The sequence below is a fragment of the Cibotium barometz genome, chromosome 43, assembly GCF_041138505.1.
Source record: "Cibotium barometz isolate CiBa-2024 chromosome 43, ASM4113850v1, whole genome shotgun sequence".
In the NCBI taxonomy this organism is placed as follows: Eukaryota; Viridiplantae; Streptophyta; class Polypodiopsida; order Cyatheales; family Cibotiaceae; genus Cibotium; species Cibotium barometz.
In genome coordinates, this window is record NC_141088.1 from 38,529,977 (window position 1) to 38,550,114 (window position 20,138).

The following is a 20,138-nucleotide window of genomic DNA, read 5'->3' on the forward strand; positions in this document are numbered from 1 at the left end:
GTTAGAGCTTGTGCATACAGATGTATGTGAGATGCCTCAGCTTTCTTTGGGAGGGGCAAAATATTTTGTGTCTTTCATAGATGATGCCACACGCAAGGTGTGGGTTTATCCTCTTCGTTTGAAGAGTGATACATTCTCAGTGTTTGAGAAGTTTGTTGCTCTTGTTGAGAACCAAACAGGCAAAACACCGAAGGCTTTGCGTTCCGACAATGGTGGAGAGTATATGTCCAAACAGTTTCAGGACTTTTGTGATGCTAAAGGCATCAAGAGGGAGCTCTCTACTCCTTATGATCCTCCACAAAATGGGACAGCAGAGAGGATGAACAGGACCATACAGAAGAAGGTCCGTTCTATGTTGTCACATGCTGCATTACCTCATGGTTTTTGGGCTGAAGCTGTTATGACAGCCGTTCACCTTATAAACAGGTCACCTAACGCGAGGCTTGGTGGGAAAGTGCCAGAGGAAGTATGGACAGGGAAGCCTCCGTCATACAAGCACTTGAGAGTGTTTGGTTGCGTTGCGTACGTGCACATATGCAGGGAAATGCACACCAAACTTGATCCTAAGTCTCACAAATGCATATTCCTAGGATATGGTGACAGAGGTGAAATGGGGTATAGACTTTGGGATCCCGTGAATAGAAAGATTATACGCAGCAATGATGTCATTTTTGATGAAACATGCATGTATAAGGAGCGTGCAAGGCAACAGGAGCCTAGCAGAGTCATCTTTGATGATGATGGACATCATGGACAACAACCAAGGGCTGTAAATCAGCCATTACAGCAGCAAAACCAGCCCTTAAATGGTGCTGAAAATGGTCCAAATGGACAGCCAGAGATGGCAGAAGATATCCCTATGGATATACCACACTTAGAGGAGATACCGGGCATGATTTTTCAGCCTTATGGCATGGAACAGGAGCCACCAATAGGTGATATGCAGGCTGGACAGCAACCTGCAAATGATGGTCATTGGGTACGGAGGTCCACAAGACCCTCCAGAGCCCCTGACAGGTTTGTTCCAGGGGTTGACTACTTGATGCTCACTGACTGTGGGGAGCCCTCATGTTATAAGGAGGCTTTACAGAGGGCAGACAAAGCTCTATGGGAGCGTGCCATGAAGTCAGAGATGGATTCTCTGCACAAAAATGGAACATGGAAGTTGGTGCATTTGCCTGCAGGCAAGAAGGTTTTGCCATGCAAGTGGGTTTACAGGCTCAAAGTTGCACCTGATGCAAAGCCAAGATACAAAGCCAGGTTAGTGGCTAAGGGCTTTAAGCAGGAATATGGTGTGGACTTTGATGAGATCTTCTCTCCAGTGGTCAAAATGACCACACTTAGAGCTGTATTAGCTTTGGTTGCTCATGATGATTTGGACTTGATTCAGATGGATGTGAAGACTGCTTTTCTTCACGGTGATCTCCATGAGGAGATATATATGCAACAGCCAGAGGGTTATGCAGTAAGTGGAAAGGAGAAGCTTGTATGCAAGCTGAAAAAGAGTCTTTATGGGCTGAAACAGGCACCAAGGGAATGGTATCATAAATTTGATACATTCATGAAATCCCAGAAATTCAGGAGAAGTGACATAGATCACTGCTTATACACCAAGAAAGCTTTGGATGGCAGTCTATTGATCCTCATCTTGTATGTTGATGATATGTTGATTGCCGGGAAATCTCGTAAGGAGATGGATGCCTTGAAGAAGAGGCTGCATGAAACCTTTGATATGAAGGATTTGGGTGATGCAAATCACATTTTGGGTATGCGGATACTTCGGGACAGAAATCAGCATGTGTTGTATTTGTCTCAGAAGGAATACATTGGCAAAGTTTTGTAGAGGTTCAATATGGACGGGGGGAAGAAGACTAGTACTCCTTTGCCTCCATATGTGAAACTCAGTGCTATGGACAGCCCACAGTCAGATAGTGGCAGGGCTAATATGGCCAAGATTCCGTATGCTTCAGCTTGTGGCAGTCTCATGTATGCCATGGTTGCTACTAGGCCGGACATTGCATTTGCAGTGGGAGTGGTTTCTAGATACATGGCCAACCATGGCAAAAAGCATTGGGAAGTAGTGAAAGGTGTCATGAGATACCTGAAGGGCACACAGGATATGTGCATTTGTTTTGGCAAACAGGACGCATTAGTGCATGGTTACACGGATTCGGATTATGCCGGTCATCCAGATAACCGGAAGTCTACTACCGGTTATGTGTTTACATTCACAGGAGGTGCTGTGTCATGGATATCCAGGATGTAGAAGTGCACAGCCTTATCTACTACAGAGGCCGAGTATATTGCAGCCACAGAGGCTTGCAAGGAGGCATTATGGCTATCTCGGTTAGTGGTTGATTTGGGTTATACAGGGGATATTCCATTGTTGCATTGTGACAGTGAGAGTGCCATCCAGTTGGCAAAGAACCCTGTCTTTCATGCAAAGACGAAGCATGTGGATGTGAAGTATCACTTCATCAGAGAGGTGATAGAGAACAAGCAAATTCAGCTTGTTAGGATTCATACGGATGACAACCCGGCTGATCTGTTGACAAAGAGTTTGCCTCCGGAGCGGTTTGCTCATTGCAGACACTTGATGGGCATTGGATGAGGCCAGTTTCAGCCTTGATATGGCCTTGTATATTATCATGTACATGCTGATTTTTCTTTTTCTTCATTTAAGGGCACTTTGCCTTTAAGTGGGAGGTTGTTGGGGTAAAGGCATAATGCCCACCCTTATAGTGTGTACAAGCCCATAAGTTATAGTACATAGTACACTTAGTACTTTTAATGTACTAAGTGCACTATGTGTACTAGTGCAATATACATGTGTGATAGGGGAGTCACACACTCATCCTGGTGAGTTGACTTATCCCCACAACTCTCTCTCTCTCTCTCTCTCTCCCTTGCTTCTCTGTGTATGTCTTCCACACCGAAACCCTAATTCTCTCTCCCATTCATCATAAATTTGATACATTCATGAAATCCCAAGATTTCAGGAGAAGTGACATAGATCACTGCTTGTACACCAAGAAAGCTCTGGATGGCAGTCTATTGATCCTCATCTTGTGATGCCTTGAAGAAGAGGCTGCATCAGACCTTTGACATGAAGGATTTGGGTGATGCAAATCACATTTTGGGTATGCGGTCTCATGTATGCCATGGTTGCTACTAGGCCGGACATTGCATTTGCAGTGGGAGTGGTTTCTCGATACATGGCCAACCCTGGCAAGAAGCATTGGGAAGCAGTGAAAGGTGTCATGAGATACCTGAAGGGCACACAGGATATGTGCGTATGCTTTGGCAAAGAGGATGCATTAGTGCATGGTTACACGGATTCGGATTATGCCGGTCATCCAGATAACCGGAAGTCTACTACCGGTTATGTGTTTACATTCACAGGAGGTGCTGTGTCATGGATATCCAGGATGCAGAAGTGCACTGCCTTATCTACTACAGAGGCCGAGTATATTGCAGCCACAGAGGCTTGCAAGGAGGCATTATGGCTATCTCGGTTAGTGGTTGATTTGGGTTATACAGGGGATATTCCATTGTTGCATTGTGACAGTCAGAGTGCCATCCAGTTGGCAAAGAACCCTGTCTTTCATGCAAAGACGAAGCATGTGGATGTGAAGTATCACTTCATCAGAGAGGTGATAGAGAACAAGCAGATTCAGCTTGTCAAGATTCATACGGATGACAACCCGGCTGATCTGTTGACAAAGAGTTTGCCTCCAGAGCGGTTTGCTCATTGCAGACACTTGATGGGCATTGGATGAGGCCAGTTTCAGCCTTGATATGGCTTTGTATATTATCATGTACATGCTGATTTTTCTTTTTCTTCATTTAAGGGCACTTTGCCTTTAAGTGGGAGGTTGTTGGGGTAAAGGCATTATGCCCACCCTTATAGTGTGTACAAGCCCATAAGTTATAGTACATAGTACACTTAGTACTTTTAATGTACTAAGTGCACTATGTGTACTAGAGCAGTACACTTAGTACTTTTAATGTACTAAGTGCACTATGTGTACTAGAGCAAATATACATGTGTGATAGGGTAGTCACACACTCACACTTGATGAGTTGACTTATCCCCACATGTCTCTCTCTCTCCCTTCTTCTTTGTGTATGTCTCGCACATGAAACCCTAAATCTCTCGCTTCAAACGCCATTGAGGACCCAGAAAAGGAAAACAAACAGGGGGAGCTAGAGTGCTCCTGTAAACAGTACACGGATACCGATTGGCCCCAAAACGCAGTGGCGCCCCTTGCGGTATTTCTCTAATTGATTATAAGAGCTTTGATTACAATAAGGCTGGGAACTCAGTCGTCACAGTAGAACTCCTGTAAATACCCTGCATCATGGCTTCATATCTACTCGGCATCCACAAACAAGTCGAGCCATTGTTCACATCAAAAGACTCACACATTGAGTCCTGCATACAGAAGCTTTCTCCCATGATCAGGGCTGCCACAACCATCCATAGCCTCTCACCCTATGAACAACATCACACCCTGACACATCCAGTGCTTCTGCATCACAACACAGACTCCCAAACTGTCTCTCAAAAGAGAACTCGTATCACAGCACAGCATACCATACAGTCGACACACCTGTACCAACCCTCTCTACCTTCCAAGGGTACCATCCATCTCTGTCATGGATTCCCTGTCCGCTGCCCAATCAGTAGCAAGGCTGTACCAAACATGTGTCCATTCCTGTACCTTCTGCCTGCATGTGACCTATTTCCTGGAGAAACCCAAAAACATGTTTTCTCGAGAAACCTACGACCTGTTTCCACATGAAACCCTTAGGCTTGTTTCCCTTTGAAATGTTGGGGTAAAGGCATTATGCCCACCCTGATAGTGTGTACAAGCCCTTAAGTTATAGTACATAGTACACTTAGTACTTTTAATGTACTAAGTGCACTATGTGTACTAGTGCAATATACATGTGTGATAGGGGAGTCACACACTCATCTTGATGAGTTGACTTATCCCCACATCTCTCTCTCCCTCTTCTCTCTGTGTATGTCTCCCACATGAAACCCTAATTCTCCTCCCTTCATGAAACTTCTGTCCTGTTTCCATATAGAACCATTCATGGCACCATTCAACAACAGTGCCAACAACGGCATACATCTAGTTACCTGTTCCCTCATGAAACATCTAGAAACATAGAGATGCCGATAACTGTAGGTCCCTGTGTTCCTTTCTAGCAGGAAGAAAACATTCTGCTCCATGAGCATGCAGCCATGCGAGCTTGCTTCACTCCCATGCCAAGAAACACATTCAAGTGACTTGTACTTGCAGCCGAAAACCCAAAACAGGCCATCAAATCAGCCCATGTCTCCTTCCAAGAGAGAGAGAAAGGCCCATGCGACTGTCTTGTCTCCTGCTCAATCATACGTTTCTGCCCTCTTGCAATCAAGCCCACGCGACTGTGCCAAAGAGAAAGAGAGAAACAATAGTCGGCAGTCTCTGTCCAGCAACTTCTCTCCTCACTGTTTCTCCTGCAACTTGCCACCCTCCTCAAGAGAGAGAAACAGTCCTGTCGGCGAGCAGTCCTGGCCACGTGCAGTCCAAAGCTGTACTTCTCTGCAGCCCAGCTAGCCGCCTAGAGAGAGAAGGAAAACGTGCAGCTGTAGCCGGACAGTTACTAGGAGGAAAACATCTGCTGTGCAGCCCCTGTGCATTGCCTGCCCAACCAACGCACAGTCCAGCCTGCTCTCTGATCATCCTTCGTGCAGTCCAGCCCACCTGTATGATGCGCCTGCACCTGTCCGTACAGGACAGCACCTGCAGCTGCCCGCACAGTAGCATCCTGTACTTGGTCGCCCTGCAGCCCTGCGCCAGATGACGTGCAGCAGCCTGTACTTGGTCGCCACGCAGCCAACCAGCACGTCCTCTCCTTCATGCAGCCACAGTAGGCCTGAAGCGCAGCCCTGAACCACATCTTGACGCACAGCCCGCCAGCCTTGTTCTCTCCCGAAAAGCATGAGAGAGAAAGAGGCGTACCCCCCTTAAAAGTAGAGTAGCCTCTATAAATTACCTAGGGGCCTCCTAAGGTTTTAAAACCTGTTTAACTTTAATTTTTGGCCACCAAAGGTTATAGAACCTTTTTAAATTTTAAATCTCTGTCCCCTTCAGACTTGGGGTTGTCCACACATGGGTTTCCTTTTGAGCTCCAATCTGATGCCATTCACACTGTCCACCATGTCCCCGTGCACACCTCCTGCATACTGTCCAGAGAAAAACACAGGGTCGTGACAATCTCTCTCTCTCTCTCTCTCTCTCTCTCTCTCTCTCTCTCTCTACTCTCAGCTGTCAGCGTTTTTGCATCAGCATGATCTAAGTGGTGTTTAGGGCTGAAAGAAGACTCTCAGAGCATCCACATGTAACAAGCAAGTACAATTAGCCAAGTACAAGGTACAGCAGGTACAGTACTTTCAGCAGGTACAATCAGCTAGGTACAAGGTACAGCAGGTACATTACTTGCAGCAGGTACAAGGTACAGTAGGTACAGTACTTGCAGCAGGTACAATGGATTCAGCACATGGGCAGCAGGTACAGCAGATTCAGCAGAAGCGGGTACAGTTTACAGCAGCCGTACAGCTCACATGTGCAGGTGGGAGGCGGGTACAGAACAGCAGAATTTCAGCAGGCGATGGAGAGAAACGTGAAGCCAGCGACCCACGTGGGAAAAAAAATAAAATGTTTCATGCAAAACCTTTTCCAAAGGTTATATAACGTTAATACCTATTCAATACTATGGGCACCCACACTAGAAAATGTCCAGCCCCTCTTTTAAATGTGTGTGAACACATTAGCTTATAAATATTAAAGTGACCATAGCTTATGGATTTTACATTTTAAAAAGGGCCAAAATGGTAATACTTACCACTTGTTCACATGCCAACACTCCCACGGTACACTGGGGGCGTCCCTGTCCAGGGTACTGGCATGGCAAAACAAGCAAACACACGCAAACAAATCATGCAAAAACAAGTTTATGCGTGTAGTCATAAATGCATGTGCACATGTAATGGACGAAATCTCCTTTTCATGAAACTTGTACAAAGAGTTCCTGTTGGGCACAAAACTGGCGCGACAAAAATATGAATATATGTCCTGGTCTTCCTATGGAGTGACAATCCCATAGGTAGGACACCATCTTGGCCGTACACGGGTGACACCAACAGGCTCCCGTCCATATAGCACGAAGCATGTCACACACAGGTGGCACGAAACTGGTTCCTGTCCATGTGACGCGGTACTGGTCACACACGGGTGGCACGAATCTGGCTCCCATCCATGTGACACCGAAAGACTGGCCCTTTCACATGGGACACCGGCCTGGCCCCATGTGAACATGGCACAAATCTGGCCGCTTTATGAAGTGATAGTTCCATAGAAGTGGCTCCAGAAATGGAGATGGACCAAATGGTGACATCCTCCCGGGCTTCTAAATAGTTCTCAATTGAAAAGCCTCAAGATATGCCTCCACAAAAAGCTAAGGGTAGTCGGGAAAATAATCCTCGCCACTTTGCATCAATTGGCAAATAATTTTTAAATTTCACAAGATATCTATTGGAAAGCTTCTCATGTGGTAACTTTCTCTCCTTGTGAAATACAATCTGCTCTGGCTGGAGGATCTTCTCAAGCTCATCAACTTTTGGCGGATCTTTTGTGACAGGCTCCTTTGGATCTGGCCCCACATACTTTCCCAAAAAACTCACATGAAAAGCATTGTGAATCTTCCAATGGCGGGGTAAAGCAAGCCTGAAGGACACTTCATTGATCTTGTCAACCACTTTGAAGGATCCATAATATCGAGTAGAAAGCTTTGGATATGATCCCTCTTGTCTTGGCCTCTTCCGAAGCCTAGCTTTCTCAAATTTCAGCAATACCCAATCACCTTGCTTGACTTGCATGTCCCTTCTATGCTTGTCAGTAGTCCTCTTGTGCTTGTCTTGTGACCTTGCAATGACTGTCCACACTTGAGCAAAGACTACATCCAAGTCACGCACATACTCATCAGTTGCAAAAATCTCATCCTTTGTATGAAGGATGGGTGGCAAGACCACTCTGCCATAAATAATCTCAAGCGGAGCCTTTCCTGTGGAGGCATGAACTGTGTTGTTGTAGGCAAACTCTACAAGTGGAAGATACTTCTCCCATGCACTCTTATGATTTGCCACATAACACTTCCAACAGAGCTGAATTCCTCAAGCTTAGTGCCCATGTTATCAAATAAAGCCCTCCAAAAGAGGCTCGTAGTCCTGGGATCTCTATCCCCAACAATGGACTTAGGCATACCATGATGCTTGAAGATGTGAGCAAGAAAAAGCTTCACCATATGATCAACTTTAATGGTTTTCTTGACGGGCAAGAAGTGAGCTTGCTTGCTAAACCTGTTCACAATGGTCCAAATAGCATCATTTCCATGCTGGGATCTAGGCAAATCCATAAGAGGCACGCGAGTGACCAGCCATCAAATCAGTCCATATATGGGAAAAATCAACATCCAATTGATACAAATTACGCATGGCAGATAAGTCCCCATGAGAAGCCATTGAAATTGTAGCTATATAAGGCTTCCTGGGCAAAGCATCTGCCACCAAATTCTTCTTTTCCGGAGTATGTACAATCTGAAAATGAAACATGAAAAGAAAGTTTGCCATCCTCATTTGCTTCTCCGAGAGCTTAGTTTGAGATAAAAAGTACCTCAAGCTTTGATGATCTATTTTGACTACAAATTCAGACCCAAGAAGATAATGCTTCCATATCTTTAAGGCATGAATTACAGCCAAGAGCTCTTTTTCATAAATGTCCATGTGGATCTCAGCATCATGCAATTGACGGCTTTCATAAGCAACTGCATGACTCTCTTGATTTAGGACAGTCCTTATACAATTTCCACATACATCACATTCCATCGTGAATGGCTTTTGCAAGTCGGGAACAATCAACACGGGCCCACAAATGATAGCATTTTTGAGTTGCAAGAAGGCATCTTGCTCGTATGAAGTCCATTTGAAGGTGGCTTTCTTCTTTGTAAGATCATGCAATGGCGAGGCAATGTTGGCAAAATGCCTGATGAATCGCCTATAGTATAAACATAACCCCAGAAAGCTACGCACTTGATGTACATTTTGCAACTCTGGCCAATTTCGAATGGTTTCAATTTTAGTAGGATCCATTCTTATACCTTCTTTGGATACGATGTGTCCCAAATAGTGTATCTCTGAGAGGAAGAACTCACTTTTCTTAGCATTTAATGATGATGAGCCATCTTGTCACCATACACTACAGTGCAGAGTGCATGTGACATCAGCTAGCTCCATGGACACATAAATTCATATATGCCGCTGACGTGAAGTGAAATACCTCATATGCCTAGCCGACTTGATCCTGGTCCAAAAGGAAGCCGTCCGGTGCCTATCAAGGACTTGTTACTGCCCTAAACTATTGTTTATGTGTTCCAAAACAAGGATTAGCCTGGAGATCGGAGATCAGCCATGTCCATGTGCGCACATCAAAGAGAGAATGGAGAAGAAGGGAAGAGAAGAGAAGAAGAGGAACACATGATATATGATGTGGCATTGCCTTCTCATACCCAAGTATCAACATGCCTACACAAACTAACGTAAGAGTTGCAAGGGAGAGAGTAGAGAGAACACTCAATCTATTGCATGAACGGGAAGATTGCCTCTACTTGAGGAAACTAACTTATGTACGTATAAGTTTTTTTCTCCCTAGGCCACGCAAGAATAAGTGACCCGAGGGCGCCCATTGCTAGTTCTAAGACTTTTGGCCTTGTTTTCCGGTTTCCTTAGGATACAAGCTTGACACTCGAGATGAGTGAACATCCTTAAGACTCTTACAACCTAGCAAAGACACTTTTACAATATAATGATTAATGAAGACGTCTTTGGCGGATTTAAGATGGACATTGTGAATATAGGCTAGGCAATTGTTGACTTGAATTTCTGTCCAATTAACACTTTCCATCGCCAATTCTCAGGCAGCATTTTATAGTTGTTGTTAGGCTAGTAGAAGCAAAGACTGATTACATGACCTCCCTTACTCTTGTATATTCAGGTAAAGCAATGGATGGGAAGCCTACCCGACTACTCTTCCATCATCTGGACACTGTTACTTCTTTTGGAATGGAGGAGACAGCAAGAGTGGACACTCTTTTTGTAAGCAACTTTGTTAGGCTATATGTATCATAGCATGGGAGTTTCTTCCTCATTTGAAGGCGTGAGTTCATCGTGATATGATTTTGTGACTGAACAGAGGGAGTTTCATAATGAGACAGGCAAGGGAAGGCATCGGGGTTGGGTGAAAAGTAAGGTGAGATCAAACAAGAGGCTCATATTTTATGATAGCTGATCAGTATGTATCAATGGACATTTAGGGGTCATGGTGTAGCTTAAGGAAGTTGAATCTGTGCATAGGGTTTGCCCATTTTTTCACAAAAATCTACAAACTAGTAGTTTTCTTGGATTATTTCTGGTTTTTGGATGAAGGATCAGCGCGGAAAATACTTGACAACAGCAAGAGAGAAGTATCAGGTAACAGTTTATTGTAGTAAAATTGTAAGATAACACACACACACACACACACACACACACACACACACACACACATAGCACGTACATACATTGTGTATGCCTATTAAGGCAGAGCTTGTAAGGAACATGCATGAGCAATGAACTGGCCTTATTGACCATAGGTGCTAGATCATTGAAGATTTCAGGTAGAGAGATGTTGCTAACACATTATTTTATTCCTGTAGGCGCTAGCAAATAAGGCCCGCTTTGAGCAAGTGTGGAGAAGCCGTAAGGGAGCCAACAAGCTAGATACCATGTCTGAACTGTTTCATCTTTATGACATTGTGCGTGTGGATGTGGACTCTGAGGCCATAGCGAGGCATCGAAGGCAGGAGCAAGCAAAGAGGTATAAATAATTAAGTTTTTGATGCTACCTTATGGTAATAACTCTTCTTTGCATGCTTGACTTCGTGTGAGCACTGCAGAGAGGCTGAGCTAGCAGAAAGCCAGTTGCTGCAAAACTTTCTTCCATTATTCAAGGAATACCTACCCACAGTTGTCACAGAAGTGGAGTCTTCTAGTACGGCTTCATCTACGAATGAAGGTGGATTTAGCTTGCCTTGCTTATAGCACAGAAAAATTGCAAGGAACTTGGAACTTTTAGTGTAATGACCTGCTCTTCTTCAGTGGTGCATTTGTCATGTTATTACAAGGAAGGAGCTATTTATTTCCTTTGCTTGCTTGCAGTATGTGCAGATGAGTATGTTTATGATGTTTATGCTCTAGAGGCTGATGCAGTTGGGAATGTGGCGGACATGCCTGATTATCCAATGTGAGTTATTTGTTCTTGTGTGGTAGTTGGATCGCATGCACATCATGTGTATGTCAAATCTGGCAAGTGTCTTGCAGTGTTCTAAAATTGGGTTGGATGCAGGGTACATGTAGTGGATGATGATGACTTTCGGTGGGGATTGTCATCAGAGTCTGAATATGACAGTGAAGATTCAAATGGTATGGTGTTGAGAAGGGGATTTAACAGGGCTAGTTTAAAAGGCATAACCGCATATTAATAGCTTGTTAAAGAATAATTTAGTTGCATGCAATGTTGATGATGGTTGTTTTCTCAGATGAAAATAATCCCATAAATGATTATCCTGAGGAGGAGGAGGATTCTGAACTCAGCTTAGATTCAGAAAGTGACACCTCCCAATCGGGCTCAGAAGTAGAGGATGAGAAGCAGTCTGCGAAATCAGATGCATCAGAAGAGTACAATAGTGATGTTTTGGAGGAGTCAGAAGATTATTGGGATAATTATGGTTATGATTCTGCTGAGGGAATCCATGAAAACTAATTAAGAGGGAAGATTTTTGGAACTTTTCTAGGATAACTTTCAGGGGGGTTAGAGCTGCCACTGATCTTTAGTATCTTCTCTCGTACCACTGAGCTAAGACTTGTATATAGCAGATGTATGACTTGATGTGAAAAATCCTCTCGGAACAAAATGTTATTATAGAGTTAATCAATTGAGCATTAAAATGCTGGGGAAAAATATCTTTCATCCCCCCCCCCCCCCCCCCCCCCCACACACACACACACCCCAAAAAAAACCAGTGTCCCTATATTTGGGTTCCAAGTTCAAAGAAACCAGTGTCCCATGCCTCTACAAACACCCCATGAAATGTCAAATCCAAGTTCAAGTTCAAAGAAAACTATCACCCAAGACTCTTCTAACACCCATCAAAGATGGAGTGGAAACCTAAATCATGCCTCCGATGCCACATCCCCAAAGTTTAAGCGGAGTTAAGTGTTGGTCTCTCCACCTTGACTCACATGCTGACACCAACATGCGCATTTATGCCACTGGCATAGTTGGTGAGATTATGGTTAATATGCTGCCAGTGGTTTACACGCTGTGTGACTACCACTTTGTTTTACTAAAGTTATGGCATAGTTATAGTGCCAACTCATAGAATCGGGTTCACAATATGGAACAACCTTAAATTGTTTAGTATAAGAGTAGTTTCCCTTATAGTGTATGCTTGGATCTTTATGTTGTGGTTGTAGAGAAGTAAGAAGATCGAAGAAAATTCAGCCATCCATCACTCTCTTATGTGTGCTTATCTACACGTGTGTGTGTGTGTGTGTGTGTGTGTGTGTGTGTGTGAGAACAAGTTTGCTTATAAGGAGCTCAAGCTCATCCTCTCCCCTATATTATTCTCATGGTATTAAAATGCCGGTTTGCATGAAGACCTCAAGAAGCAAATCAAGAGGTAAGCATAGGAAAGTGGTAAACGGGTTAGGATGATTTCATCTCTTTTCCTTTGATTCCCAAGCAAATCTCTAAAGGTTGCTAGCCATGGACAACAACAGTAGTCATAGAACAAAAGGAGACATTGTCATATCGTGGGGAGTGTTTTCCCTTCCCAAAGGACTTTATGAATCTAAAAATCAATTCAGAGTCGTTTTAGGCTCCATTTTGGGTTTGCAAGGTTTTCATTGATACTCTGTGGAAGTGTTGATAGTGACTTTTGGCAAGCATAGTGTTTCTGTGCTTGTTATGCATAATCAATTGGGAATTTGGGTTGATGTGAAGTGTCTATAGAGATTTTGGTATATACATAAGTATAATGTTGATGTGACTAGTTTACATAAAGTGAATATAAAAGTGAAAGTATATCAGGTATGCAATACCATAGGTGATTGTGTATGTATCTGTTAGATAGATAATTGGGCATTGTAGGATTGTTGAGTGAAAAAATTATTGCAAGAGTTATTTGTGTACCAAAATATCATTTCTGTTACATGTGAAAGTTATTCTTAGAGATGTAATTATGGCTGAGAGTCTATCTAACATTGTGAGTGAGAAGTTGGACAAGAATAATTTCTAAGCATGAAAGTTTAGGGTGACAAATTTTCTCGTGGGAAAAGGATATTGAAAGTTCAAGAGGATGACAAGTTTTCTCATGGGAAAAGGATATTAGGAGTTTATTACAGGTGAATGAGGAGTTAGAGCTTCCCTAAGAAAATCCCACTTCACAACAGATACAAGCTTTTAAGCATAGCATGGGAGGGCCATGAAGGTCATGTACTGGCTCTTTATTAGTGTGACGGACTCTATGATTGGATGTAGTAACACCTAAAAATACATGGGATACCTTGATTTAAAGTTGTATAGTGCAAGTGCCAAGGCTAGAAAGATGCAGTTGAAGCAAGAGGTCATGTATTGGCTCTCTATTAGTGTCATGGACTCTATGATTGGATGTAGCATTAGAGAAAAAGGAAGCTCATTTTGGGGCCCTGTAAGAAATTTACTATTTTTTGATTTATTTCTCTCCTAAAAGACCTCAAAAATAGTAAAATACGGAAACGTGGCTCAGAACTGTCAGTAAGGACTACAGAATTGTCAGTTCAGAAAGGAATAAGATAATCTTTTGTCTAACTAATACGATTTTGCATTAAATATCTCCTTAGTTTTTTTTTGTTTCCCAAAGATTCCGCATCTCTTTTGACGACGTGTGTACGTCTCTCATAAAGAATCCATCACTGAACTTGATGATTGCACTTTTTCAAAATATTTACATGGATATCGCCACACTTCCACGATTCATGTTACAAAAAGACTATGAGATTGACAAGCATATTGAAGAAATATTTCATGGTGGTGGTAAAGGAATCACTGTGTATGACCCTTGGAACAATATATTTGTAGATCTACAACTTCTTCAAAGAAGAATGGTCGAGCTTTATGGAATAACATTTAAGGAGTGCAAAGGCATTTTGAAATTTGTTATCAAACTGGATGAGTGTGAGGTTGTAAAGGAAAAGAAAATGAAAAGAATTACTATTACATTGATGAATGGAGCACTTGATACATCATTGAATGACTGAAGCGAGTTCGAAGTATTTTAGTGTGCAGTCGGAGAAACACATATGGTGGTTAGGCTTGTTCCAGGTATGATCATTTTTTGTTTCGTACTTGATTTTAGTCATTGTTTTCAAATCTTTTATAGTAAGACTTTTGTTTTCTATAATCACAGGTAAAGACAGAAGACCATGAAACACTAGATTGGATGTTTCACCACACGGAAATACCAAGAATAAATAAAAGACAAGTGCAAGGAGAAAATCTCCATATTGCAGGAAAAGGTGATTTTCAAGTAGAGTGGCACATGGCGGGGGATCTTAAAACACTTAAGTGCATGTATAACATTAGTAAAGGACTCAACTCAAAGTCTCCTTGTCTTTACTGCAAAGAATGAGCTCAAGTAATGGATTCCAAATGGTGGAAGAGAGCACCTAATAGAGATAAAGTTGACCCTGACTTCAAGGCCATTCTTGACATTCCACTATGTAATGTTCACATATGCACATTGCATGGTCTATGTCGAATTATTGAGAAATTAGTATTTTTGTATATTGGATTTGCTTGGAAACTCCATCCCCGAAAAAAATAGAAAGGATGCTCTTCAAGCATTGGAAAAAGTGTTATTCGATATAGGTTTGCATGGAGGTGATGTTCATATCACAAAGGATTTTAAAAAGTCTACCAATGGCAAGGAGGTACCAATCAAGCCCTCTATTGGTGGTGTTAAGGCAAGAAGATTCTTGTCTCGACCCAAACACAATAGTAAGCAAGTAAGGCAAGGTAAAACAGTTTCAAGGATTAATTATGGATTGTGGAAGCAAGTCCATAATGCCGTGAAAGATCATGAGGCATATGGGGAAGCACGAAATGTGAAGGCAGAGGTGTGGAGGTCTCTTGATCAACTCTTCATGTTCTGTGACAATGTAACATGGACAAAAAGTGATTACAAGAACTTTAAAGAGGCAATTAAACATTTTGGGAAGTCAATGAAAGACGCGTGGACAGCCTGTAATATAACTCACTACATGGTAAAGTTCTGTCTTCTTCTTTTACTTAAGTGTGATCCTCTTTTTTTTTTTTATAACTTACTATGCATTCTTATGTCTCTGTGAAAACAGCATATCATCTACAATCGCCTTCCCTATTTTGTCAAAAAGTATGGATGCCCAGCAATTTGGTCTACCCCCCAAGGCATGGAGAAGTCTCACTACATGGCACGTAATGCATTTTTCAGACACACACAACACTACGGAGGGAGTCAAAAGGCAAATAGTCTGAAGGAAGTCTTCCAATGGTTTTATCGAGGCATACTACAGAGGCTGCATGCTAAAAGAAAAGTTGCTAGCTCCAAAGTCAAGCTTGCTTTTATTCTAGCCCAAAAGCAAAGACGAAGACAAACTTTGGACAATTCAATGGCAGCAGAGAGACATACACAATGGAGGGATTCGAAGATATTTAGAAACCATAAATGGACAAGTAAACATGAATAGCAGTTTGTAACTTATTGGTGTTATGTCCACATGTTTTCAAACTCAATCAATAGATTTTTATTTTGTGGAACAAGTGACTCTTGGTGTTATGCTTATATGTTTTGAGACTCCATCAAAAGTATTTCTCTTGTGAAACATGTGATCTATATTAACAAGCATCAATACATCCATGAGAGCTACACACAAAAAATTCAATCAATACTACTTAGTTATGCTAGACACACTATTGATCCTTACCAATAAGGTACTGAGTGTGTACTGAGTGTCAAACGCTTTTAGAAGCTATTGAGTGTGTACTGAGTGTCAAACGCTTTTAGAAGCTATTGAGTGTGTACTGAGTACTGAAGTGTCGTACGGTGATGGGAAAAATGCAAAAGGGAAAGGTAGAGGATCAAAGACTTTGTACAAATCAGTTCAACTTCAACATAATGTTCGTGCTATATTTGATGACTAAATCCTAGTACTTCCAGGGCCTGCCAATCGGAACTCTCTTTTTGATCTTGATTGGACTCTTTTTCTTCCTTGTTGGCTTGATGTCGACTGTCTGTTTATCAATGCTTGCCTCTGTTGCTTGTCTGGGAGGGGTATCCTTGTCTTCAGCTATCTCCACGTGTTCTTCTTCTTGGATTGTGTTGCCTGATGCAATCATGGGTTCCTTGTCTTCAGCTATCTCCACATGTTCTTCTTCTTGGATTGTGTCGCCTGATGCAATCATGGGTGGCTCTCGAAACCTTATGAGCTTGTGTTTTCCATAGCCCTCCAGACATTTGGGCTCCTTAACACCACATGCTAATGCATAAGAAGTGTAAGACAAAAAGTAAGAGGCCCTAGAGGCCTGCTTATTCACATAATCCCCAAATTGAACATACACTCTATATCATGGAGAAAGACATAATCTTTACCACCAATCAAGACACCTGGAAGCATGGGCACTGCATAGTTGCTGCTCTGAACATCAAAATCTTCAACTGGCTGTGCTGCCCTAAGAGTTTCAGTCCTCAGTTGAACTCCTCAGTTGAACAAGGTCAAGAGCAGCCACTTGCAGCCCCTCATCCTAGAGAGTGATATCTTCTTCCTGCACTGCCATTTCTGTTGCCACAGGAACATCCTCTTTTTCCTCTGCTTCAGATGTGTCTTCTTCTTCAGCCTCCTGCCCTTGCTCTTCTAGAGAGTACTGAGACTGAAGACAATGTACATAAGGAATGCCATGGTTTCCTCAAGCACTCTACACTTTCTGGTGTGCAAGTTACAGTTGAATTTATATTCCTCAGGCGGGCTGTCAAATCTTCTATTCACATGGTACCTCAGCCTGTCAATGGAGACAATATGATTTATATGCACAAAAACCTTTTCACCTTCCACAATTCTTCCTGCCTCTGTCAGTTGTTTGAAGGTATCCCAATGGTCTGAAAGAAAATCTCTGTGATGCTCCAGTACAGAGCTCATAGTGAACTCCCTGTTGAAAATACTATGGTATATGTGGAAGTTCCTCTGAGCCTTGCATTTGTGAAGAAAGTCAAATAGGAGAAAATCTGGAGATTTGTGCTCTTCTGATTTCTTTTGTTTTGAGAAGGAAGACTCAGCTTTCTACTCCAGTCTCTTCCTTTTGCCTGAACCAAAATTTATATATCATGAATTCTATATGCTGACATATGCAATCAGGGAATGTATAGGATATCACCAAACAACTCCCTTCATGAGCACACATGACTCACATGGTGATTGCTGTGGTCTAAGTATAGCAGCAGAAAAGTCCAACTTCCTCTTGAAAGGAGGGGCCTGAGAATCAACTGTTCCAAAGCAAAAACTTTTCTCATCATCAAGGAAGAAATCCCCAGGGCCAAAGAAAGCAAAACAATGAGGAAGAAGTGAAAACCAAAAGGGACACAGGAATTTGCAAGAAAACGCGATGTAGGGCCATTTGGAAAATGTCAAGTACTCTCCTCGTATTTTGTTGTGCAAATTTTCCATTTCTGTTGATATCCATCTCCAATCAAATGCTGGGATCACCTCAAAGATTCTTGGACAGTAGATGATACTAGGAAGAATTCCCCAGGGCCAAAGAAAGCAAAACAATGAGGAAGAAATGAAAACCAAAAGAAATATAGGAATTTGCAGGAAAACGCAATAAAGGGCTATTTGGAAAATGTTAAGCACTCTCCTCGCATTTTGTTGCAAACTTCTAGGTTCTATTGATATCCATCTCCAATCAAATAGATAGCTTCCAAGTCAGTAAGACTCTCTATATCCTTATCTTCTTGTTTAATAGTATAACACACATACTTTTGGAATGTGATGTAGCTTAGATATTAGGATAAATACCACAAGCAGGAAGACTTTTGAATTGGGCTGGTTGAAATGACTGAAGGCATGTTCCAGCAGGCTGCCTCATGAATTTGCAGGAAAACGCGAGGAGAAGGGTTTAGGAATTTCAAACAGCTGAAATCACGTTTTGTTGCAAATATAAAACTAGGATGTGGAAATTTGGGATATGGGATGTGGTGGATGGGAATTGCCCAGATATCTGGACATCAAGAATTCTATGGATGGAAGAAATATATATCAAAAAACATTGAAAAGAATATAGAACTCTGACCTTTCTTTTCCTTTTCCATGCTGTTGGAGTTGCACTGGTGAATCTTCTGCTCTCTCCTAAACTTGAGCTGCAGCCTAGGTAACCTGGAGATCTGGCAGTGGTAGTAGTCTTCAGGCAAGTTGCAGTCTGGATGGAGTGTGTTGGGTAGGAAGGGATCAAAGAGGGAAGGAAAAGGATGATGGGAGGGTGCTGGCAAGGATGAAAGACGGGGAGGGAAGAGTGGTTATGGAATTGATTATGAAATTATGATTGGCACAAGTTCCAAGGCAAAAAGTGTCCCATTCACATGTGCCAAGTTTCAAACTCCAAGAGATCTGGGTCCCATCCACACGTGTGAAAAAACAACTCCATTCCACACGTGTGGTATTTAGTAGCTGCCTTGTTTGTATTTTGTACTAATCTTTTCCCTCCTGTTTAATCTCTCATGTCTTGGCCCTCCCCTCTCAGCTCTCTTGTCTCCCTACCTCCCTACTCTGCACCATCCGCATCCTGACCAGCAGCACAGGTTCATCCCTAGCACAGGGTACTCACAGCACACCCACAGATAGCTTCCAGGTCAGTAAGACTCTCTATATCCTTATCTTCTTGTTTAATAGTATAACACACATACTTTTGGGATGTGATGTAGCTTAGATATTAGGATAAATACCACAAGCAGGAAGACTTTTGAATTGGGCTGGTTGAAATGACTGAAGGCATGTTCCAGCAGGCTGTCTTATGAATTTGTAGCAAAACGCGAGGAGAAGGGTTTAGGAATTTCAAACAGCCAAAATCGCGTTTTGTTGCAAATCTCACTTCTGGGGCCTTTTTGGCCGTTTTCAAGCTCCGGATGTCCGATTCCAGCGTTTCCAATGTTGTTTTTGGGGTTTCGGGCCGTTCCGGACGTGTCTGCGATGTCAGAATCACCAAATTCTGCACAAAAAATAATTTTTTTAGAGATTCAAATTGGATCACCTTATTAATGTGACACGCTTCTACGAACATACAGTACTATTTATTTTTCTTATTTTCATCTTCTTTTTTTGAATTTTCAACGTAACGTTGGACCACTCCTGATTGGTTGAGAGCCTATTTTCTCTCTCTTCTAAAATGTCCCAAAATGAGCTCCCTTTTTTCCTAATGTATTGTATTTAGTTGTGAAGACAGAGAAATCACTGTAGGAATGTACCAGCATGTTACTTCAAGTATTAGCAGGAAAACGCGAGAGTGAGCTGTTAGGAATTTTAAACTGTCGAAATCGCGTTTTGTTGCAAATTTATAAATGTTGCTTCATCCACCCCTGTCTCATTGCCTTTTTGTATCATTCCATGTTCTCCATGGCTGTAATCTCTTTCCATTGCTTTGTATACAGCTTGTCACAGTGATGGCAAGAACCAAGTCAATTGCAAGGAGTGCTGGCAAGGTGCTAGGGCTTGCAGTAGCAGTAGCAGCTGGGGCATGTATCAAGGAATTTAGTGTGCCTCCAAAGGGAAGAGTTGCACATGGCAGGAAGGGGAAGCCAATGAGCCTGCTCCAACAACAGGCCAAGAGATTGAAACATGGTGCAGGTGTGCTAAAGGAGATCAGGAAGCAACAGAAAGCTATAGGCTTTGCAATCCCCAAGGCACCTTTTCAGAGACTAGTGAAAGA

The 20,138-nt window shown here is 42.5% G+C and overlaps 1 protein-coding gene across 1 annotated transcript in view; it reads left to right on the top strand.

The window, feature by feature from the left end:
- Positions 1–12,107, top strand: part of LOC147613894 (RNA-directed DNA methylation 4-like) — a 50,902-nt gene extending 38,795 nt beyond the window's left edge. Inside the window, exons 3-10 of the mRNA XM_086781896.1 lie at positions 10,104–10,204; positions 10,302–10,358; positions 10,535–10,579; positions 10,804–10,964; positions 11,044–11,162; positions 11,306–11,390; positions 11,493–11,569; positions 11,686–12,107. Coding sequence (XP_086638022.1) covers positions 10,104–10,204; positions 10,302–10,358; positions 10,535–10,579; positions 10,804–10,964; positions 11,044–11,162; positions 11,306–11,390; positions 11,493–11,569; positions 11,686–11,909 — 869 coding nt within the window. The 3' untranslated portion in view covers positions 11,910–12,107. The remainder of the gene's footprint in view (positions 1–10,103; positions 10,205–10,301; positions 10,359–10,534; positions 10,580–10,803; positions 10,965–11,043; positions 11,163–11,305; positions 11,391–11,492; positions 11,570–11,685) is intronic.
- Positions 12,108–20,138: the final 8,031 nt, after the last annotated feature.